The 25,190-nt window shown below is 41.7% G+C and overlaps 1 protein-coding gene across 1 annotated transcript; it reads right to left on the minus strand.

The window, feature by feature from the left end:
• Positions 1–1,040: 1,040 nt before the first annotated feature.
• PROSER2 (proline and serine rich 2) lies at positions 1,041–23,493 on the minus strand (the record flags this gene model as incomplete). Its single annotated transcript, XM_081105581.1, has 3 exons — positions 23,278–23,493; positions 3,923–4,175; positions 1,041–2,071 (listed from the first exon to the last, which is right to left on the minus strand). Exons 1-3 carry the CDS (start codon positions 23,413–23,415, stop codon positions 1,041–1,043), a joined length of 1,422 nt encoding a protein of 473 aa, XP_080961707.1. The 5' UTR covers positions 23,416–23,493.
• Positions 23,494–25,190: the final 1,697 nt, after the last annotated feature.

A 25,190-nucleotide genomic window follows, 5' to 3' on the forward strand; every position in this document is an offset into this window, starting at 1 on the left:
CTTACCTGCAACCTTACTCGGAATATTACTTTAATTGGGAACAGGACACACAGCGGAGGAAAAAGCACGGGTTCAGCGAAGTATCCTGGAGCTGTGTCCTTAACAGACTTCCCTGTGAGGAAGTAACAATTCCTACGGCACCCATCCCAACGCTGAGTGTCTATCAAGAGTATAGGGTTTTAAGAAGTTTATATATAAGTAATGATAAATGTATATGTGCCAACACGATTCCTATCTATGTATATGTTAACATGTTTCTATAAACATATTTTATACATGTATATACACAATGGACGCTCATACACATATCCCCCAACCACACAGACCCTTCAGTGTAATGAGACTTGCTTTCTTGAAATTACCACTTTTTCCACACTCAACCTTTCTATTCCACTCCCATAACTCAAACTTATAGTACATCAGACTCTAAAGGTTTCATTTCAATTTTCAATAAAAAAAACCTAGGCAAACCAAATTATATCAAGAAACAAAATCATATTTAGGGCTAACATATTACCCTATACCCTTCAAAAAGAAAAAAAACCAAAAATGTATTGTAAGACACTATGGAAATTTAACACTCAGTTTTAATATTTTCTTAGAAAAGGAGAGGAAGTCCCTAGCTTAGAGAATTGAGTATAAGAGATCTAAACTGGCCTTCATGTCCATTTGCTTGGGATCAAAGGTTAGGTTAGAGACTCAAGAAAAGCAAATTGGACCCAATCCCCCTTCTCCTGAATCTACAAAATAGATGGCAGTTACAAATCATAGAAACCTATAGTTCTTCAAGGTTATTATCTGAGTTCTTAGAAAAAAGAAGCTCTGGTGCTGACCCTTGTTTACAGAAGGAAATCCCAGCTCAAAGGTGGAATGGGAGGGGCAGGCACCCAGCCTGGACTGCTGAGTCCTGGTACCCGTCAGCGCTAGTCCGCAGCAGGGCACAGCTGTTGGGACTGTTGTGATTGCTCTTTACGACGCACAGTCATTTTGGGCCAAACAAACCTGGCCATGCACATCCTCCAGACCCCTCTCATGCTCCATCACAAGTTCTCTTTCAGCAGGCCGAGCTTCCGCAGGGCCTCCCGGCGAGCTTCCTCAGTGGAGCCTCGACCAGCAAACTGGACGGTGATGCCTTGGGGTCTGAACCCCACAGCCCTGGGCAGCGAACCTGATCGCTTCCTAGCATCCTGGCTGCAGTCCGGCTGCCGGTGCTCATACAAGCTCTTGCTGGCGTTCTGGCGTGCAAGTTTATTGGTAAGAGCCGGGTCCGGACGGAAAGTGACAGTTTTCCCAGTAGAGAAAAAGGGACCGGGCTCGCTCCTTAGGACATCATGGATGCTCTGGAAGCCATTCTCCAAGGGCGGGGTCTGCTCTGTCTGCACGCCTCTGGACTGCTGACTGCTGGTCTGCCCTCCTGCCTGCGTGGACACAGCTTCCTGGACGGGGCCTGGCTTGCTCTGGCCACACGTCCCCTGCTCTGGAGAGACGCTTCTCCTCCGCTCAGCGAGATCACCCTTTTGGGCCCGATCTTCCGTGTCTCCCGTGGAGAAGAAAGAGACTCCATTAATGTTGGCCAGGACCCGGGCTTTCCGCTCCTGCACGTTGACCGCGGCCTTGGAGATGGTCTTGTTGAACTCCTTCCCGGCGCTGTTGGTCACACTGATGTTGCTCGGGAAGCGGTGGATCTTGGGCGCAGGCTGTGCCGTATGTCTGTGCCACAACAAGTGGTCTCCATTGCGAGGGGCCACGAAAGTCAGTGTCCTCCATTCCCCAGGCCTGCCCTCCTTGGAGGGGGAGGTGGGTGAAAGTGCTTCATTTCCTGCCAACTTCTCAGAAATCTTCTGGGCGATAACAAGTGGAGTAGGAACTGAACGGGGCAGTTTGGGGTGCTCTGCAGGAGGAGAAGAAGAGAGCTGCTCTTTCCTGGGGTGGGCCGGCGCTGTGGGGACAGGCAGGGAGGGTGGCCGAGGAAGGACCTCTGGAACGGTGCACCCTGGCTGGGGAGAAGCCTCCACATCCTGTGCCCCGCATTCCAGGACAGGAATGTCTTCTTTTCCAGCAGGTCCAGCCCCTGAGAAGTAGGCAGAATCCTCATAAGTTTATGCAACTTTATCTAAAAATAAACACATTACATCTCCCCCTGAAACACAAAGGGTCTCAAAGGGATATAATACCAACTTCAACAGTACCTTCTGTAAACTGAACTCTATCCCTGTCCTCTGGACTAACAAGAGAGAACAGAATACATGGTTCTCATAACCACAGGATGAGAAGAATGAGCCAGTGATGGTGAAAGACTGCCAGGCAGAAATGGTCAGTACCTGGGAAGTATACCGTAAAAGCAAGCTCCTGAGGACCCATCCGCCAGAGGCATTCATAGGAAGAAGCAGTAACTTGCCTTAGCAGGGATTTTTACAAAGGGGAAATGGAGGCTGGGAGGTGATGTGGCACATCAACAACTCCATCGCTTTCCTCCATGAAATAGGAATGTGTCCCGACAGCCCCAGGTAGAGCTTAATATGCGAGTCTTGGAGCCTTGACTAGATCCTGAACATACATTGATCACAGATCACCTAATACTTCTCTGGACTTGGGTTTATACACCGTCTCCAGCTGCAAAACTGTAGGCCGCCTTATTTACCTTTGTACTGCACAGTCCCACACAATGCCTGCCAAAGGGGAGGCACTTAAAACTGTTATGAAAATGTCATGTTAGGGAATTGATGGGCAAGGTGGCTTCCTTTCAAAATGTGTTTTCCTTGGTGCCAACCTATGATCTGACATTTTTAAAGGAACAGCTGGTTCAAATATATTTTAGAAACTATACTTCAAAGAAGTGTGATAAGAATGGGGAATTCACATTAGGTCTCCTCTCTGAAGAGATGGCTGCAAACTAATCTCCATCTCTGGAATCTATAACCGTAGCACAGTGATGGTGAACCTATGACACCGTGTCAGAGGTGACACGCGAACTCATTTTTTTGGGTTGATTTTTCTTTGTTAAATGGCATTTAAATATATAAAATAAATATCAAAAATATAAATCTTTGTTTTACTGTGGTTGCAAATATCAAAAAATGTCTATATGTGACACGGCACCAGAGTTAAGTTAGGGTTTTTCAAAATGCTGACACGCCGAGCTGAAAAGGTTCGCCATCACTGCCGTAGTATGTAAAATTTTGTGTAACACACAGCCCTGCTTACAAATAAAGGAAAAAATATTTATACAGGCTCATGACAAATGTCAGTATTTTGTAGGTAGCCAAGCAAAATTATTTTCTCTTCTTTTTCCTCGTTACTAATCCTTATCCCCTTGACCACATTTATTTCTAATATTTTTTTCCAATTAGGAAGGAAAATGGAAGAAAATTTTCTCCTTGTGCCTCTGGTTCTATCACAGGACCCTTTCGATACCACCCTGAGTTAGGAAAGGTACAAAGAGGATGGTGAACTGAATTTTTCTTCTGATCATTTCCTATTTTCCTGAACCAGCTGACTTTTCAGTTTAAATACCTCCCCCTTGGCAACCATGCTACAGCTGTAGGGATATAATCTTGCACAAAAATTGAGATCAAACTTCAAGGGCTAAAATACAAGTACCTCCTATGTTTTCTTTCTATAATGAATTATTACCTGGAAGCCATTTTCAATTTTCTTTATATATATATAAAGTTTATCTGTATGACAATGAGTTTCATCCTTAACTCTAGCCCTTTTGGAATTCCCCTTCATGTGTTGTCATCCTAATATGCTAAGAAAACATCTACTTAGCTGGACAAACTATGAAGATGATGCTTCTAACCTACAAAAATCTGGTAAGTCCCAAAGGCTCCACACGGGCAGACACAGAAAGCAGTGCCTGTGTCGTGCAAAACACTAACAAAGCAAGCCAGGGTCTGGGGACTGGCGCTTCACGCCTCACCTGCTGCTTCAGTCACATCCGGGGGGCGCTCGGGTTCACTGGCTGCACACACTGGCTGCACGAGGTCAATGACATCTTCTGGTTCCAAGTGGCTGGGGGTGCTCCCTTCCAGAGACTGTGAGGGCTGGCAGTGTACCCCACTGTCACACAGGACTTGCTCCTCAAAGTCGTCCTCCAGGGAATCAATAGTCTCTTCAAAAAACAGGATGACATCCTTTTCCTCATGTGTGAGGTACTTCAGGCTCTCATCATCCTATAGAATAGGTGTGGGGGTTGGGAATGCAAGAGGAAACAAACAGTGGTTTCAGTGAGGGACAAAACCAGGACCAAGTCTAAATCAAAACAGAGCCCAGGGTAAGGATTCACAGCACTTTACTAGTAACATTTCCCACGTGGGAAGAGTCTGACATTCAGATGAGCTCACTGACAAACCTGTGCCTCTATGTCCCTCACCCTTTTACCTACATGAAAAAGAAGGCTGCCAAAAAGGTACAGAGATAAAAGATCTTAGACCCTATGATTAGCTCTAGTCCTGTGGTTCCTAGCGAATTAATGACGAGGAAACAATTCTTCTCCATTGCCTCCTTGGGAACGCTGTTTGCACTTACTGCTTTCAGACACACTTGCTTTTCCCTAATAGCAATGTGGGTAATCTCTGGTTAAAGATGATGAACTCACATATGTATGTCTTCCTCTAAAAACCTTACAAAAACAATAATGGGATTTATTTCTTTAAGAAAGCACAAATCACAAAGACAAAAATAATAGGAAAAGATGTGACAGCAACACCATTTGGGAAGTTAGGTAGCAGGTCAGATGTAATGACTCAGAAAGATAAATTTTAGTCAGCAGCAGGGAAAGCCAATATTCAACCTGCTGAGTGCTTGAGGGCTTCCCTCAGCCTGGAGGGCTCCTCTGAAGCCCAGGCACTCGGGGTGCTGAGCGGTTCTGGAAGTGTGGCAAAGATGGCATTGTCAAGAGCAGAATAGGTTAAAAGGCTGAAAGAGAAGCAATTATGTTACCCAGGTAGAAAACGAGATATTTTTTCTTAAAGAAGATAAAAGAGGGATTTGAAGGGGGAAACATGAAGCAGAGTTGACAATGAAGGACTGTATTGAAAATGGGGAGTAAATTAAGCCAAATTAATACTCTACACAAAAGATTAGAAGAGTCTTCTCTGGAGATTTGAATGATGCAAGGGCCAAAAGACGCTAAGACCACAGGTCCTCAATGAAATAGCTCAGGTAGATTGCTCTACAGTGCAGACCAGTCAACAAAACCTAGAAGGGAATTTTTAGTCAGGTTCTTAACATTCTACTCTTAAATATTTGCAAGCAGCTGAGAAAAACCTCTAACATGAGAGACAATATCAAAACAAAACAAAAAAATAAAGCAAATTATAAGAAACAAACTATGCAGAATGATGAAAATTTCAAAATGATGATCATTAATATCTTCAGAGAGATAAAAATATAATGTTATTAAATAGCAGTGGCTATTAAAAAGTAGAAAACAAAAGAGTTCTTAGAAATTAAAATTATGACAGCAGAAGTCAAAAACTAAATAAAAGCCTAGAAAATAAAGTAGAGACACTGGCAAAGTACAACAAAAGAAAAAATAATCTTTTTAAATAGAGAAGAAAAGATAACTAGAGAATAAGTGTGAGAAAGAGGGCCAACATCTGAGTAATGGAAGTTCCAGAAAAAGAAATCAGAAAAAAAACAGAGGGGAAAGAATTATCAAAATAAATAAGTAAAATAATACAAGAAAATATTCCCAAACAGAAGGATCAAAAGGGGCCATCAGAATAACCTAAAGAACAAGAATAACATAGAATACTATTGTGACATTTCACTACACCGAAGACTAAGAAAAGATCCTAAAAGCTTCTCAGTGAAAAAAGAGGCCACATAATAAGAGATCAGGAATCAAAACAGCACCAGACTTCTCAGCAGCAATACTGGAAACCAGAAGACAATGTTGTCATTCCTTCAAAATTCTGAATGATCTATGGAGCTTCCGGACAAGATGGCAGTGTAGGTAAATGTGGTACTCACATCCTCCCACAACCAAATCAAAATTACAACTAAACTACAGAACCATCATTCAGAACTGCCTGAAATATAGCCAAACAAAATTCTACAACTAAGGATATAAAGAAGAAGCCACACTGAGGCTGGTAGGAGGGGCGGAATGTGGAATGGGCTGGTCACACACCCATGTGTGATGGATAAAAATGGGGAAGGATATCTTGGCTGGTGAAGTTCCCACTGAGGAGCCAGAGGTCCCAGCCCCACACCAGCCCCCTCCAGTCCATGGTTCCAGTGCCAGGTAGAGAAGTCCCCATAACTGCTGGCTGTAAAAACCAGCAGAAAGTGAGGCTGAGCGAGAGGGAGTGGTGCTAGAGTACGAGTAGTGTCTCTTTTTTTTAAATTTTTCTTTCTTTATTGATGGATTTTTAGAGTGAGAGGAGGAGAAAGAGGGAGGAAGGGAGGGAGGGAGAGAGGGAGAAACATTGATTTGTTGTTCCACTATTTATGCATTCATTGGTTGATCTTATATGTGCCCTGACGGGTGATCAAACCTATAACCTTGGGGGAAGATGCTCTAACCAATTGAGCTACCCAGCCAGGGCCCTAGGAGTTCCTCTTAAAGGGCCCACACACAGACTTACTTGAACTCACTCTCTCTGAGCTTCCTCACTGGGGCAGCAGCTGGAAATAGACTTACAGGGAGGGACTGAAGTGTCTGGCATCAGAGTGAGAGCTGAAGGGGAAGCTTTCTCCCAGACAGAAGTGCTGGCAGAGGCCACTGTTCCTTTTCGGAACCCTTCCCTCACAGTCTTGGCAGGTGGCACCATATCTGAGATTCCATCAACCTGGCCATCTCTGTCCTGCCCTTGTGATTCCCTGAAACCCTGCCACCACCCAACTTGTGGGCCCACCCAAGTTGTTTCCAGTGGTTTTTTCCCCATACAAATAGATTGTTGTGCTCACGCTTCAGACTTTCCTAAAATCTCTCAAATAAGCAGCATCTGGTCTCAGTGTGCTCTGTACCTCTCATGAAGTGGCAGCCCACCTTGGTTTGCAGCTTGGCCCCTCCTGGGCACCTCCAAGCCCAACACAAGTAACAGCCACCTGCAGACTGCTTTGTAGCTCATGTTCAGTGACCCTGGGCAGAACACAGGTGGTAGCTGACCCTGGCTTGTATCTCCTGGGAGGCGCCAGAGCCAGCACACCCAGTGGACAGCTTCGGACTGAGTCCAAGTGTCACCATCCAACCACCTCCATAAGTGGCACACTCAAGAGGTGGACTCAGCGGGCACCAGAGTCCTGCTGAAGTAAATCCTGCTCTTTGGTTGAGCCCCTGCACAGTTGATCCTCCATAGTGGTTGATGGTCACAGCCAGTCTTTGCAGCCAATTGACCTGGGGATAAATCCCTCCAGTTGATTGCCAACAGCAATCAAGGCTGAACTACAACAGGAGGGTTTAAATAGCCTACAGATAGGGGTGCTCACCTGGAGTACCCAGTTTGGGCAAACAGGGAGGTTGTGCCACTGGATCCTACAGGACACCTACTACATTAGGCCACTCTGCTACCCGGAGATGTCGTAACTCTACCTAACACATAGAAACAAACACAGGAAGGCTGCCAAAATGAGGAGACATGTCCCAAATGAAAGAACAGAACAAAATGCCAGAAAAAGAACTAAACGAAATGGAGACAAACAATCTACAAGATGTAAAGTTCAAAACACTGATTATAAGGACGCTCAATGAACTGAGGGGAAGAGTAGAAGAACTTAGTGAGAACTTCATCAAAGATTTAGGAAAGAAAACAAAATAAAAAGATATAGAAAACTAAGAATAGAGATAGAAAACATAAAAATAAACCAGTCAGAAATGAAAAGTACAATAACTGAAATGTAGAATACATTACAGGGAGTCAGTAGAGTAGATGAAGCAAAGGATCAAATAAACGATTTTGAAGCAGAAAACATTCAATCAGAACAGCAAACAATAAAAAAAAAAAAGAGCATAGTGTAAGGAGCCTCTGGGACAACTTCAAGTGTACCAACCTTCTCATCATGGGGATACTGGACAGAGAAGAGAGGAAACAAGAAATTGAAAACCTATTTGAAAAACAAGAAATTGAAAACCTATTTGTAAAACTTCCCTAACTTGGTGAAGGAAATAGATATACAAATCCAAGAAGCACAGAGTCCCAAACAAGATGAAACCAGAAAGTTTCACACCAAGACACATCATAATTAAAATGCAAAAGGTTAATGACAAAGAGAGAATCTTAAAAGTAGTAAGAGAAAAGCAGTTATCTACAAGGGAACTCTCATAAGACTGTCAGATAATTTCTCAGCAGAAACTTTGCAGGCCAGAAGGGATTGGCAAGAAATATTCAAAGTGATGAACAGCAAGGACATAACCAAGGCTACTTTACTCAACAAGACTCTAATTTAAAATTGGAGGAGAAATAAAGAGCTTCCCAGACAAGAAAAGCTGAAGGAGTTCATCACATCAAACTAGTATTGAATAAAATGTTATAAAGGGCCTTCTAAAAAAACCAAAAATGATAAAAATATGAACAATAAAATGTTAATAAATATATATCTACCAACAACTGAGTCTAAAAAATAAATGAACAAGCAGACCAGTAACAGACTCATAGATACAGAGAACATTTTGACAGTTGCCAGATGGGAGGGGGGCTGTGAGGATGGGTGAAAAATGTGAAAGGATTAACCAGTACAAATCGCTAGTTACAGAATAGTCACAGGGATGTAAAGTACAGTATAATATTGTAATAACTATATGGTGTCAGATGGGTAGAAATTTATCAAGACGATCACTTAGTAAGTTATAAATGTCTAATCACTGGGGTACACACCTGAAACTAATATATATCAACTGTAATTGAAAAATAAAAAAATGACTTAGAATTTTTAAAAATTCCAAATGAATTCAGAACTAAAATTTTATGCCTAACCAAATTTAGGTTTGAATGAAGATGTTTTTAAGAAATGCTGGGTCTAAACAATGGATCTCCCACATCTGCCTTTGTCAAGAAGCTACTTCAAGGGGGTAAGGAGTAAGGTTGTTCCCCTAGACAAAGGAGGAAACCAAGGAAAAAATAAAGGAGCCAGGAAACAGGAGAATGAGAGGGAATCACTGGACAACGGCGGTATCCCCAGGATGTCAGCCATGCAGTGAATAACTAGTCTAGTTCAGAGGAGGCCAGAGGGCTACAGAGAACATGAAGACAGTAAATAAAACTGAAACAATTATGAACCATAGAAAAACATTTAAAGCTACGAGAAAGCATATATCTACAAGTCAATTTACCTGCAGCAATACACACACAAGCACACACACAGATATATTAATTCTATTAGTATTTATAGTAGCAAGAAAACAAGCAAAACAAGAATCAACTAAAATGTCCAATAATAAGGTATTATGATTAAGTAGATCATGGCACATTCACAGATGGAATATTATATAGCCATTTAAAATGGTGTTTCCAAAAGAATATAATGTTTTCCCCCCCAAAAAAATAATTTTCATGTTTCATTGTTCCTTCAAGTCCTTGTCCACATGCATATATATTTTGCATAGATAACATGTACAAGTTATTATTATTTTGCTTTTTACCTGTATAGTTATTATGATTACTTTTATATGTAGTCTTTTCTCAATAAGTACTGACTGTGATAGTTATTAGCTGGTTTTTACAAATTCAAGAATACAATGTTTAGTGAAAGTAATGCACACAGAAAAAAGAGTTGTTTTGATGATTTAATTTAAATGTATACATTTAAAATATGAACACACATACTTAAAGGATACTTAAAGGATATATAGTCAAATGTCAAAAATGAGGAGAAATGAAGGTAAATTACAAAGAAACAGGTGTGAATTAAAAGTCGTTGCTTATGGTGAGTGGGAGATGGTAGAAGTATTCATGGAAGACTGATGCATTTCATAAACCTTAGGAAACTATTAGACTCTATACTGTGCTCATGAACTTTGATACAACAGCAAAAACTATGGTGGAAGCAAAGGTGACTAAGAGCTGCTCCACCTGGTACAGAGCAATGCTTCACCTGCTGTGATCCACAGACACTCACATGCCCTCCTACCCATGCATCTAACTTCCAGGGCCTGTAATCTTCACAATTTGAAGTGTTTTTGTTGTTGTTAATCCTCACCCAAGGATATTTTTCCATTGATTTTTAGACAGAGTGGAAGGGAGAGGGAGAGACACAGAGAAAAACATCTATGTGATAGAGACACATCGATTGGTTGCCTCCTGCATGTGAGCGAGCCTGCAATAGAGGTACATGCTCTTGACCAGAATCAAACCTGGTATCCTTCAGTCCGCAGGCCGATGATCTAGCCACTGAGCCAAACTGGTTAGGGCCCAGAGGATATTTTTTCATTGATTTTCAGAGAGAGTGGAAGGGAGAGAAGAGGGGGGTTGAGGCAGAAGGAAGGAGGGAAAGAGAGAAGGAGAGAGAGAATGAGAGCAAGAGAGAAACACTGATGTGAGAGACACATCAACTGGTTACCTCCTGCATGCACCTGCCCTGACCAGGGCCTGATATCAAACTGCAACCGAGGCATGTGCCCTTGACCGGGAATTGAACCCTGCGACCTTTCGGTCTTCAGGTTGACACTCTAACAACAACTGTCTAGGTCACTGTTATATATATACTAGAGGTCCGGTGCACGAACTTCATGCACGGGGCGGGGGGCGTGGGCCCTCAGCCCAGCCTGCACCTTCCAATCCGAGACCCCTCGGGGGATATCCTACTGCCTCTCGCAATCTGGGACCATTGGCTCCTAGCTGCTTGCCTGCCTGCCTGCCTGATTGCCCCTAACTGCTCCCCTACTGGCCTGATCACCCCTAACTGCTCTCCTGCTGGCCTGATTTCCCCTAACCACCTCTGCCTCGCCCCGTACCCAGGACCCAGAATTCCCTCCTCCTGTTGGTCGCAGGCACCCAGGACCTAGGCTGGCTTCACCTGGGACTGCGGGGCAGATGGCTTGTCCCTCTCCTAGGCTGCAGGTGCTGGCACCCGGGACTGCGGGGAGGGGGCTTGTCCCTCTCCTGGGCCGTAGGCACAGCTGCTGGCCCCCGGGACCGTGGGGACTGTGGGGTGTGCGGCTGTCCCTCTCCTGGGCCGCAGGTGCAGCTGCTGGTGCCCAGGACCGTGGTGCGGGCGGTTTGTCCCTCTCCTGGGCTGCAGGCATAGGCGCAGCCGCTGGCGTCTGGGACCACAGGGTGGGCAGCTTGCCCCTCTCCCGGGCCGCAGCCTGGCTGGTCCCCATTCCTCTCTCCCCCGTGTTGAGTCTCTGAGCTGAGACAGAGTGAGGGCGTGATGACTATTTGCATATTAGCTCTTTATTATATTATAAAATATATATATATATATTTATTCAAGGTCATGGCCTAGTGGTCCATGTGGAGGAGGAAAGAAAGCTGGAGCCCTAGCAGTGGTGGTCCCTGCCTGACTGTTGTGCTTTCGGAAGTAGGATTTGTTAACTTAGTTCCCAAAGAACTAAGTGGATAGAAAATGAGGATAAACAAAAACAATAGCTTTCTTGGGAAGGGTTGCATTGAAGAAACCCTAAGTTTGTCCCTATTATTTGGAAGGTAGCAGGCTGACAGCAGAAATTTTTTTAAACTTTCCTTTCTATAAATGGTGTTTTTAACGCATCAATGTGGAGTAAAAGGAAGCCCTTTAAGGCTACAAATCTCCAAATGCTAAAAGAATTATATAGGAAACCATATGTTACACATTCTGCTTGCCATGCTGACTTCAGGTAATGGCTACAAGTCTTTAAGGGAAAAAGTGCATACATTTCTACCGAATATGTATGTTTTGAAGAAGTAATTTCTACTATGTTTAAACTAGAAAAATAAAAATGCTAAACCTACCAAAGGAAATGTATGCATGCTGTCCAAGGCTCGGTGAGGAAACAGAGTCCTACTCCCGCTGGTGCCTATGCAACCTGCACAGACGACGGAAAATGTCCATTTCCCACTGGCGCTTTGAGAGGAATATCCTGACAAGTTGGATAACAAAGCTTTCCAGTGAATGTTACTAATAATTAGAAAAGTCAACAAGATTGGAGTAAAGATTTGGGATAGGAGTGTTCATTTTTTTTGGAAATGGTAGAGAGAAAACCCTTGTTTGTTTAAACAAAAAAAGTTGAGAAGGCTTAAAATACTCATACTAAACTAACTCTTACCTTAAAAAACTACTAACTGTAGTTCTTAAACTTTTCCTTTTGTTTTGCTTTTCTTTTAAACGAGAAATTTGGTTTTACTGCAGACTAAGACAATTGTGGCAGCTCCTTGTGAAGGAGAAGATAAGAACCAGCAGACTCATCTCCATTCCAAAAGAATAAATAAATCATAAGAATGGCCCAGCCGGGTGTAGCTCAGCGGTAGAGGGTCGACCTAAGAACCAAGAGGTCACTGGTTTGATTCCCGGTCAGGGCATATGCCCAGGTTGCGGGCTTGATCCCCAGTGGGGGGTGTGCAGGAGGCAGCCAATCAATAATTCTCTCTCATCATTGATGTTTCTACCTCTCTCGCCCTCTCCCTTCCTCTCTGAAATCAATAAAAATATATTTTAAAAAAAACTTTAAAAAAAAAAAGAATGATTATGATGGCTGAAAATAGTTCTTGAGATGAACCAAGATCTCTTAACCAGTAGTCTCCTAGGCAGGCAACCTTGGGCATTTGTTCTGGAGGAGTGTGATTTGATATTCACATTTTCTTCCTACAGACCCCAAAATGATCTCCCTGACACTTGAGCAAGGCTAAGCTGATGAGAGAATGTCCTGCAGCTGAAGCAAAATAGGGCCGAATGAAGAAAATAAAAGTCAGTCTCTTTGTAGTTCCTGACACAACTTTAAATGCTCTACTTACTCCAGCAACCTCATGAGAAAGACCCTGAGTGCATGTGGCATTTCCCACAGTTCCAGGATAGGGTTTAATTATGGTTCTTTCTAACTAGTCATTGTTGTAATTTTTCACTATGGCTAACTTAAACCTGTACTTCTGGCCGGAAAGAGACACAAACAAACCAGCAAGGGATGAGATATGTGTACAGTTTTGATTATAGATCTAAGAATAATGGCTTTGAAGGATTACAGTTGAGCCCCATGGCTGCCTTAAACTGGCAATATTATAGAGAGATCTTGATTGAGATGGAGCTGCCATAGTGCGTGGCACCGTACCTCCACCAGAGCCCACCTAAGCTTGGGTCACACTGTCCTAGAGCTTCCCCTGGCTATCTTGTGAGTTCCTGGAAAGATTAAAACTGACTTTTATTCCATGATCTATTAGTTCTTATATGTAGTAAGCATTTTCTAAATACTGAACTTTAATAAAAGCGATTTAAGCTCTGTCTTAAAATGGCTGTTTTGACCAGCAAGTTTTTGGTTCAATCTGGGTAAGGAGACAGAACTGAAAGGAAGATGGGGTTACTACTGACCAGTTCTGGTTCTCCTTCCCAGGCCTGTTCTGTTTTCTCTCCTCGAGATCATCTAGCAACAAGAGTGTCAGATGCTAGTGTGCTCCTCAGACTCCAGTCCAACCTGACCATGAAGACAGCATTACCCCTGCCAGCTTTGCCTTCTTATCCCATGACTAAGGATGTGGTCAAAAGACATCGAAGGCTCTGCAGAAGGAAGGGATTAGTCGGGAGCTGACAACTGCTGTCTTATCACAGACTCATTATGCAACTTTTGGGCCACAACATTTGTCAGCTAAGTGAGAAGGAGGGTTACGTGACAGTTCACTGAATATTAAATCTCCAAAAGCTCAATAATGAATTTGGGTCATTGTTTTTGCCCAAGTTAGAGATAAAAATGAACAGGAGGTATGCTTGAGATTTTGGGATGTTTTCAATCCATCCCAAAGAAGCACCTATATTACTTAATTTCTTAAGAACTATGGACAGTAAGAGCATCCCACTCTTCAACTAGCGAAAGCATATTCTTTTCTAGAGGAAGCTCCAGGTGCATGCAGGGAAGAGCAGACTTCATTCACGTCTACATTCAGAATATGAGCCGAAGAACACTGGAAGTGTTCCATGGTGTCACTGTATCACAGCTTTTTTATCCATTCAGCCACTGATGGGCACTTGGGCTATTTCCAGATCTTGGCTAATGCAAATAATGCTGCTATGAACACAGGAGAGTAAAGAAGAAGAAAAAGAACACTGGAAGGAGACAGCATTCTGTCCCTGGCAGTGGCATCCAGGGTGTTTATGAGATACACAAGTGTTTGAGATACTGGCCTTAAGAGGTTAAGAACATAGCAAAGCTTCCTTTGTCACCTTAAAGGGCTATCATTATGAAGGTCTCCGAATCCTTTTTGAATCTCTTATTTTGATTCTGAATCACCTCTTGAGGTAGCAGGTTCTAGAACCACACTACCAACTTTGCAAACACATGCCACCTTGTATTATATGAAAGCTTCTTAAATTTCAAAGGAAAAAACACATTCAAAAGGTATCCTCTAAGTCAAGTATTTCAGAATTTGGCCAATTTGTTCTCCTTCTAATTAAAACTTTCATTAGAAAAGGTTCAGAGAAAGAATTCCTTATAAGAAGGAAAAAATACATACACAAACACAACTAGCCTCTTGAGTGCCTTCACACACTTCCCTGTGTGGATAGCCATGACAACTCTATTTAAGCAGCTACTTTAATTTTCAACTGGCATTGGCTCAGGAGAAAAGTTCCTAACAAATAAAGATCTGTGATATTGCAGGCAACATTACAAGTTTTTAAAAACTTTTGGATACTCTCATGTAATATCAGGCATTGTCTTTTATCTTCTTTTAAAAACAACTTTTGCTTAAAAGAAATACTTGCAGTTGGAACTAGGTTATCTTTTACTTAAAGAGCCCTTCAACAGGTACACTGAGGCCTAAAAACATTGTTACTAATCTTTTATGGGGTCAAAAATTAAAGGACAGAAAATTGAGAAACTGTTATGGCTGGGTCTCACTCTAAAGAGATGTCATAAAAAGACCCTGTGATTTAAAATAAAATCATATAGTTCCTCTCCAAACTTAGACTCCCAAAAAATACAGTAAGAAAAAATTTTTTTTAAGTTTAAGAATCTGTACCAGTGTAGATAGTTCACTGATTCAGGGCACCTAGATGCTAAGAGAGTGCTTTATGAAAGTCAAATGTTCTACAGTTAGTTGGAAAACTTTAGTTGCCATCCTATCTAATAAAGAGGGAATATGCTAATTGACTGTCCCGCCCTCAAAGATGGCGGCGTCCACAACCAATAAGGAGGGAATATGCTAATTGACTGCCATGCCCTCAAAGATGGCGGCGCCCACAGCCAATAAGGAGGGAATATGCTAACTGACTGCCACACCCTCAAAGATGGTGGCGCCCACAGCCAATGAGGAGGGAATATGCTAACTGACTGCCACACCCTCAAAGATGGTGGCGCCCACAGCCAATGAGGAGGGAATATGCTAATTGACTGCTATGCCCTCAAAGATTGTGGCACCCACAGCCAATAAGGAGGGAATATGCTAATTGACTGCTATGCCCTCAAAAATGGCGGCGCCCACAGCCATAGGATGGCGGCGCCCAGTCCCCTCAGCCCTGCTGGGGGCAGGCCGGCCACTCTATGCACCTGCCTCTAGAGACCCCCAGTCCCCTCAGCCCCCAGCCGTCCAGATAAGATTAGAATGGAGATACAACGTAGCAACTTTCCTTCCCCAAGTCCAAAACACTGGACATACTTGGGATCACATTCTCTTCTAGGAGAAGACAGAAGGCAGGTATTATTTCAATTCTCTATCAAGAGGCCAGCACATATGAAAATGAATGTTAAAGGCAAAAAAATAATCCAAATACCCTGTCTCCTAATGCACTGCACCCATTCCTTTAGAAACCACAGTCATCTGATGATCATTCTCAATTTTATTCCAGTACCACACATACAAAATAATCCTTTAGACCACTGTGCTCTATATGAGAGTAGGAGTGCTTCCTAACTACGCTTTAAAGAATATACTCCAATTACCAGAGTATTAATTTATATTTCTTTCCTACATATTCTTTTAATACATCTTTTAATGTATTCTTCATATTTTTTAATTAAAAAATTAACCCCAAATTCCCCATTCTTAAGGATTTGTAGGTTCTGATATTTTCAGAGAGTAATTTGTAATATATTTTTCTTTCAGTGAATCAAATAATGTTTATTACATACTACCATAATTAAAAAAAAAAAGGAGATTCAAAATGGCGGCAGAGTAAGTAGAAGCTACATCGACCAAACTGGAAATACAAGTAAAATATACAGAAACCACCCTGAAAAAATCAACTGGAGACTAGCTGAAAAGAACCCTGAAAACAAGGACAAAAAATGGAAACCACATAGAGACCGGTAAGAAGTGTGCAGGCGCAAAAGAGCTGGCCGAGCTCCCACAGACAGCAGCTGAAGTTCTGGAGGGATATCTCAGCTGGTGGTGGTGGGGGGGGTAGGGTCCCACTGAGAACTCTGAGGTCTGAACCCCAAGCGGAGCTCTCCAGCCAGAGCATCAGAACTGAGAAAGGTGCCCACAAAACATCTGGCGGTGAAAAGCAGCAGGGGTGCTGTCTACCAGTGAGAGATGGCTGGAAATGCAGGCACCCTCTTAAAGGCCAACACACAAAATTTCATGTGCAGCCACTAACTGTGGGAGCTGGCAAAGGAAGGGCAGAGAGGACTGGAGCTATGTGAGGAGAGTCCAGGGTTGGGGGCTTTGGGATTGGACCTTACAGAGCAGCCACCACAGTTTCCTGTGCTGAGTAATTCCCTCAGGCCACAGAGGACAATTTATCTGTAGACCTTTGCTATAAGGCAGAGTAAAGATATAGTAACTATGAAAAAAGACCGGTCGGAAATAATGACATAGCACTAGTAAAGAACAAATTGGAAGGCATACACAGTAAATTTAGGGGAAGCTGAGGACCAGAGCAGTGAATTAGAAGACACATAAGAAAAAAAATCACTCAATCAGAGAACCAAAAAGAGAAAACAATTTAAAAATGGGAGGACAGCTTAAGGGAGCTGTGGGCCAACATGAAATGTAACAATATTCGTATAACAAAGGTGCCAAAAGGAGAAGAAAGTGAGCAAAGGATAGAGAACATGTTTGAAGAAATAATGGCAGAAAATTTCCCTTACCTGGTGAAGGAAAAAAATTACAGAAGTCCAGGGGGTATAGAGAGTGCCAATCATGAAAAACCCAAACAGATCCACACTCAGACACATCATAATTAAAATGCCAAAAATTAAAGGCAAAGAAATAATCTTAAAGGCAGCAAGAAAAAGCAATTTGTTACCTAAAAAGGAGCTTCTATAAGGCTGTCATCAGAAACTCTACAGGCCAGAAGGGAACAGCATGAAGTATTCAAGGTAATGAAATGCAAGGATCTGAAACCATGATTACTATACTCAGCAAGGCAATCATTCAAAATAGATGGTGAAATAAAGAGCTTCCCAGACAAAAAAAAGTTAAGGAGTTTATCACCATCAAACCAGCACTGCAAGAAATGCTAAAGGGATTGCTGTAGTTAGAAGAAGAAATAGAGAGAAACATAGGTATACAGAATTATAATGGCAATAAATAAGTACCTACCAATAATAACTTTAACTGTAAATGGATTAAATGCTCCAATCAAAAGAAATAGTGTAGCTGAATGGATACAAAAACATGACCCAACTATATGCTATCTACAAGAGACCACCTCAGAAAAAAAGATGCACAGAGGATGAGAGTGAAGGGATAGAAAAAAATTTTCCATGCAAATAGAAACAAACAAAAAACAACTAGCGAAGCAATACGCGTATCTGACAAAATAGACTTCAAAATAAAGGCCATCACAAGGGACAACAAAGGTCACTACATAGTACTGAAGGGATCAACCCAAGAAGAGGATATAACCCTGGTAAATATATATACACCAAATATAGGAGCACCTAAATATATTTTTTTAAAAAAACACCAAAAACTTCTAAAAGACTTTAAGGAAGAGACTGACAACAATACAGTATTAGTAGGGGACTTTAACACCCCACTGACTTCACTGGGTATATCTTCCAGATAAAAAATTAACAAGAAAACAGGCAAAAAATTAACAAAAAAACAGGTAAAAAATTAACAAGGAAACAGTGACTCTAAATGACATACTTGATTATATGGATTTAATTGATATTTGTAGAACATTTCACCCCAAAGCTGCAGAATATACATTCTTCTCAACTGCACATGGGTCATTCTCAAAGACAGACAACATGTTAGAACATAAGACAAGTCTCTACAAGTTCAAGAAGACTGAAATCATATTAAACATCTCAGATCACAATGAAATGGAATCAGAAATCAACTACAGTAAAAACCCTCTAAAACATTCAAACACATGGAGGCTAAATAGCATGTTATTAAACAATGAATGGATTAACAATGAGATCAAGAAAAATAAAAAATTTCCTGGAAACAAATGAAAATAAGCACACAACAACCCAAGATTTCTGGGACATAGCAAAAGCAGTCCTAAGAGGGAAGTTCATAGTAACCACACCTCAAAAAACAAGAAAAATTGCCTGGCCGGCGTGGCCCAGTGGTTGAATGTTGACCTATGAATCAGGAGGTCATAGTTCATTTCTCTACCAGGGCATATGCCCAGATTGTAGGCTTGATCCCCAGAGGGGGATGTGCAGGAAGCAGACAATCAATGATTCTCTCTCATTATTGATGTTTCTCTGTCTCTCTCCTTCTCCCTTCCTCTCTGAAATCAATAAAAATATTTTTTAAAAAAACAAGGAACATTTACAATAAACTATTTCACCCTACAACTTAAAGAATTAGAAAGAGAACAACATGAAAAGCCCAGAGTGAGTAGAAGGAAGGAAATAATAAAAAATTAGAGCAGAAATAAATGACATAGAGGCTTAAAAGATAATTTTAAAAATCAATGAAATCAAGAGCTGGTTCATTGAAGTGATAAACAAGATTGATGAACCTTTAGCAAGACTTATCAAGAAACAAAGAGAAAAACTGTGGTACCTCTACACAATGGAATGCTACACTGCTGTAAAAAAGAAAGAATTCTTATCATTTGCAACAGCATGGATGGACCTGGAGAGCATTATGCTAAGTGAAATAATCCAGTTAGAGAAAGATAAATATCATATGCTCTCATTCATTTGTGGAACATAATGAACAACATAAACTGATGAACAAAAATAGATCCAGAGTCATAGAAACATTGAACTGACCATCAATGGGAAGGAAGGCGGGGGTGGGGTGGGTGGGGTGAGGAGGGTAAGAGATCAGCCAAAGGACTTGTATGCATATATATAAGCATAACCAATGGACACAGACAATAGGGGGGCGAGGGCCTGTGCTGGGGGGTGGGAACAGCTAGGGAGAAATGGGGGGAAAAGGAGACATATTTAATACTTTAAACAATAAAGAATTTAAATTTAAAAAAAAGAAACAAAGAGAGAGGACCCAAATAAGTAAAATCAGAAACTAAAGTGATGAAGTACAACTGACACCACAGAAATAAAAAGGAACTACTATGCAAGAAACTACTATCAACAACTATATGCCAATAAGCTGGACAATGTTGATGAAATAGAAAAATTCCAAAAAAAAAAAAATACAATTTTCCAAAACTGAATCAGGAAGAATCATAAAACCTGAATAGGCCAATAACAACTGAAGAAACAGAAGCAATAATAAAAAAAAAAAATCCCAGCAGACAAAAGCCCTGGTTTGGATGGGTTCATAGGGGAGTTTTACCAAACCTTCAAAGAACAATTAACACTTCTTTCTCAAACTACTGGTATTCCAAAAAAAAAAATTCAAACAGAAGGAACTCTTCCAACCTCTTTTTCTGAGGCCAGTATTATCCTAATTCCAAGTTAGATAAAGACACCACAAAGAAAGAGAATTACAGGCCAATATACCTGATGAACATAAATACTGAAATCTTCAACAAAATATTAACAAATCAGATTCAGCAATACATTAAAAGATCATATACCATGACCAAGTGAGATTTATTCCAGGGATGCAAGGCTGTTACAAAATTCACAAATCAATAAATGTGATACATTACTTAAACAAATTGAAAGACAAAAATCATATGATCTCATATCAATAGTCGCAAAAAAAGCATTCAACAAAATCCAACATCCATTTTTTATATAAAATTTTCAACAAAGTGGGAATAGAGGAATCATATCTCAGCATAATAAATGCCACGTATGACAAACTTATAGCCAACGTCATACTCAATGGGCAAAAACTAAAACCATTTCCCCAAAGAACAGGAACAAGACAAGGATGTCTGCTTTCATCACTCTTTTTTTGACATAGTACTAGAAGTCTTAGTCACAGCAATCAGACAAGAAGAAATAAAAGGTATCCAAATTGGAAAGGAGGAAGTAAAACTGCCATTATTCGCAGATTACATGATACTGTACATAGAAAACATTAAAGACTGCTAGATTTAATAAATGAATTTGGCAAGGTAGCAGGATATAAAATTAACACCCAGAAATCAATGGCATTTTTATGTACAATAAACTCTCAGAAAGAGAAACTAAAAAAGTAATTTAGCACTGCAACAACAACAAAGATACCTAGGAATAAACTTAACCAAGGAGGTAAAAGACCTGTACTCAGAAAACTATAGGACATTATAAAAGAAAATAGTGGAAGATACAAACAAATGGAAAGTATATATCGTGTTCATGGATTGGTAGAATTAACATCATTAAAATGTCCATACAAACCAAAGCAATCTATAGATTCAACACAATCCTTATTAAAATACCAAGGGTATATTTCACAAATCTAGAACAAATATTCAAAAAATGTATATGGCCGAAACCGGTTTGGCTCAGTGGATAGAGCGTCGGCCTGTGGACTGAAAGGTCCCAGGTTCGATTCCGGTCAGGGGCTTGTACCTGGGTTGCGGGCATATCCCCAGTAGGAGATGTGCAGGAGGCAGCTGATCGATGTTTCTCTCCCATCGATGTTTCTAACTCTCTATCTCTCTCTCCTTTCCTCTCTGTAAAAAATCAATAAAATATATTTTAAAAAAAAATGTATATGGAACCAAAAAAGACCCCAAGTAGCCTCAGCAATCTTGAGAATGAAGAACAAAGTTGGAGGGATCACAATATCAGACATCAAACTATGCTGCAAAGCTACTGTAATCAAAATAGCCTGGTACTGTCACAAGAACAGGTATATAGATCAATGAAACAGAACAGAGAACCCAGAAATCAACCTAAGCCCTGATGCTCAATTAATATTTGACAAAGGAAGCAAGAACATATGATGGAGTAAAGACAGTCTCTTCAATAAATGGTGCTGGGAAAATTGAACAGGAACATGCAAAAAAAATAACAAAACACACGAAAAAGAAACTAGACCACCAACTTACACCATACACCAGAATAAATTAAAAATGGATAAAAGACTTAAATGTAAGGGTGAATGGGTGGGTGGGAAGAGATCAACCAAAGAACTTGTATACATATATACATAATCCATGGGCATAGTAGACAATAGAGTGATCAAGGCCTGGAGTGGGAGCCGGGGATGGGCTAGAAGTGGTCAATGGAGGAAAAAAAGGGGGACATATCTAATACTTTCAACTATAAAGATTTAAAATAAATAAACCAATAAAAATATAAATTAATTAAATATGTAAGTAGGAATCCATTAAATTCTATCTCACTATTAACTGCCCTGTATACTGTATATATCATTCTTATATTCAGCATAATTGGGGTTAATTTTAGGGCTCAGAGCATCTGAAGGAAAATCGTGTTTTCACTAGAAGTAAAATCCAAGGTTAATTCCCTCTTGTCCTTCCATCTATGAATATAAAGGTCTCAATCCTGAAAGATGGATATCCTGAGAAGTGGGGAGTACAAAAAGGTCATCTCTTAACTTTAAACTGAATACTCTCATTATGAAAGTTCCCAAAGCTTGTTGATGATATGTAAGGATCTGGATTTGAAAGAAAGGGGTACAAAAGCATTTATCTTTGTAAAGGAGATAAAAATCTGTTTTAAAGTGAGTTTGTTTTTACCATGTGAGGAGTTTCTCTTCTTTCAGATCTTTTTTCTTTTAAATATATATATATACTAGAGGCCCAGTGCATGAAATTCGTGCACTTGGGGAGGGTCCCTCAGCCCAGCCTGCACCCTCCTGCAGTCCGGGGGCCCTCAGGGGATGTCCAACTGACAGCTTAGGACTGCTCCCCACCATCAGTCGGACATCCTTAGCACTGCCGCAGAGGTGGGAGAGGTTCCCGCCACTGCCGCTTGCTCACCAGCTGTGAGCCCGGCTTCTGGCTGAGCAGTGCTTTCCCTGTGGGAGTGCACTGACCACTAGGGGGCAGCTCCTGCATTGAGCGTCTGTCCCCTTGTAGTCAGTGCACATCATAGCAACCGGTCATTCCACTGTTCAGTCGATTTGCATATTAGTCTTTTATAATATAGATTTTATTAATATCGTGTACTTGGGAACTGGGGTGGGTCCCTCAGCCCAGATTGCAAGAGGGCGCAGGCCAGGCCAAGGGACCCCACCAGTGCAGGATTGGGGCTGGGGAAGGACGTGGGAGGTTGGCCAGCTGGGGAGGGACCGCAGGAGGGCTCCAGGGCATGTCCAGCCCACCTCACTCAGTCCCGATTGGCTGGACCCCAGCAGCAAGCTAACCTACTGGTCAGAGCGTCTGCCCCCTGGTGATGAGTGCACATCATAGCGACTGGTCAACCGGTTGACAGTCTGCCCTCTTGTGGTCAGTGCATGTCATAGCAAGTGGTTGAGTAGCCTTAGCATATCATTAGCATATGACGCTTTGATTGGTTGTTCTGCCATTCAGTCTATTTGCATATTACCCTTTTATTATATAGGCTGTATATTTTATTGTTGATAGTATTACAGATGTCTCCCATTTCTATTCCTCCACTTTACTTCTCTCTGGTCTTTTGAACTGAAAAGCATCAGGCCCTGCCTAAGTTTGTCAATTCCCTGGGTCTAAGCAGCCATGTTATCAGCTACAGTGAGATTCTCTTCACTGCTGTGGATAATGCTCTATATTTGTGCAAAATTTAAGATGATTAAAAATTAAATGCCATTTCACAAAGCAAGCATTCCAAAATATCAAGCTAGTTAACCCAAAATAATGTGATAAGATCTTCCTTAAAGGGAAGGAAGTTGGGGCAAAGCCAGCCAGCCAAAGTACATCAAAGCATTAACGGAAACCATAACTCACCAAAGTGAGACTTCTGGAGCGGGAACTGCTACTTCGACTCTCCAAGCTGCCCCCTCTGCTCAGGTCACTGAGCCTGCAGCTGGGTGACAAATCAGAGTCCATCTCTGAAGAGTCTGTTTTCTGGTGGTTTACTGGCATCCCCACATAAATGTCGGCCAGTGGCTTGATCACAAGAAGACGGGAAGGGGCCAGTGCTCCATTCTGAAGTCGTGGATCACTTCTAGAGAAACCAAGCACAAGCAACAAGGGTTAGTGAGCCTAAGGAGCTCCAAATGAAAAGCTCAGCATGAGTAAGAGTAATCTAGACTTAGGGCCTCAACCATTAAGAAAAAGATAATTAGGAACCCCTAAGTCAATTAGTTTGGTGATGCTCATTTTCATTTCTCCTTTATATCCTTCTCCATTATCAAGATGTAAGAATTATTTTTAAGGAAAGACAGATGTACTAAAAATTGCTTTGGTGCAGATGATTGGGTAGAATAATGTGCTGGCACCTTTCTCTGCACTTAGGCTCTGTACTTTCATGCTCAGAGTCAAGTTCTCTTTGTGTGGCTTATTAATTCTAGTCTTTTCTGCTTCAGACACCACAAAAACTATAGCTCCTTTTCCAGCTTCATGACAGTTTAGAGTTTAGTTGAAATGACAAGAGTTATAAATTACTAATACAAGTTTGGTTGACATCCCCAAGATTCTAGACTTCTTTGGAAGTCATATGCTATCTTAATTTCTACATAAAATATTGAGGTCCCATAATTTAATACTACCAGGAAGTTCATGTTTTTACTTTCAGGAAGAAAGACACTGAAACTGTCCCCTATAAGCCCCTCAATTTCATACAGTCCACTGACTCTTTTTAAAAAATTTAATATACTGGGTAACATCTATCTACATAAAAGCCTAAGCGACCATCGCAACCAAACGGACAACTAAACAGGCTGTGTGGGGCAACCAGGCTGGCAGGGGGGTTAGTGAGGGACAACCAAATGACCGAGCAGCAGGCTGCATGAGGCAACATGGCCAGCAGGGGGGTTAGTGAGGGGTGACCAAAAAACCGAGCAGTAGCCTGCATGGGGCGACCCGGCAGGCAGGGGGGTTATGTGGGGCGACCAAACGACTGAGCAGAAGGCTGCGTGGGGCAACCAGGCTGGCAGGGGGGGCAGTTGGGGGCAACCAGGCCGGTGTGGGGGCAATTAGGCTGGAAGGCAGAGGCAGTTAGGGGCGACCAGGCCAGCGGGGGGCAGGCAGGTAGGGGCAATCAAGCAGACAGGCAGGTGAGCGGTTAGGAGCCAGCGGTCCAGGATTGTGAGAGGGATGTCTGACTGCCGGTTTAGGCCCGGTCCCTGGGATCGGCCCTAAACCGGCAGTCAGTCATCCCGAGGGGTCCTGGATTGGAGGGTGCAGGCTGGGGTGAGGGGATCCTCCTCCATCCTGCACAAATTTCGTGCACTGGGCCTCTAGTTGGTTAATAAAATTATACAGGTATACAATTCTACAATACATCACTTATGTATTGTATTGTGTATTTACCCCTATAAGTCAAGTCTCCTTCTATCGCCATTTATCCCCCACTTTACCTTGTTCCATCTCCCACCACCTCCCTATCCTCTGGCAATTGCCTTACTGTTGTCTGAGTCCACTAGTCTTTCTTTTCTTTTTATTTTTTTAAAATATATTTTTATTGACTTCAGAGAGGAAGAGATAGAAACATCAGTGAAGTAGCAGTAATGAGAGAATCATTGACTGGCTGCCTCCTGCACGCCTCCTACTGGGAAATGAGCCTACAATCCGGGCATGTGCCCTTGACCAGAATTGAACCTGGGATTCTTCTGTCTGCAGGCCAACACTCTATCCACTGAGCCAAACCATCTAGGGATTTTCTTTACTTTTTAAAAAAATAAAGTACAAGCACATTG

The sequence above is a fragment of the Myotis nattereri genome (assembly GCF_964212035.1).
Source record: "Myotis nattereri genome assembly, chromosome: 1".
Lineage (NCBI taxonomy): Eukaryota > Metazoa > Chordata > Mammalia > Chiroptera > Vespertilionidae > Myotis > Myotis nattereri.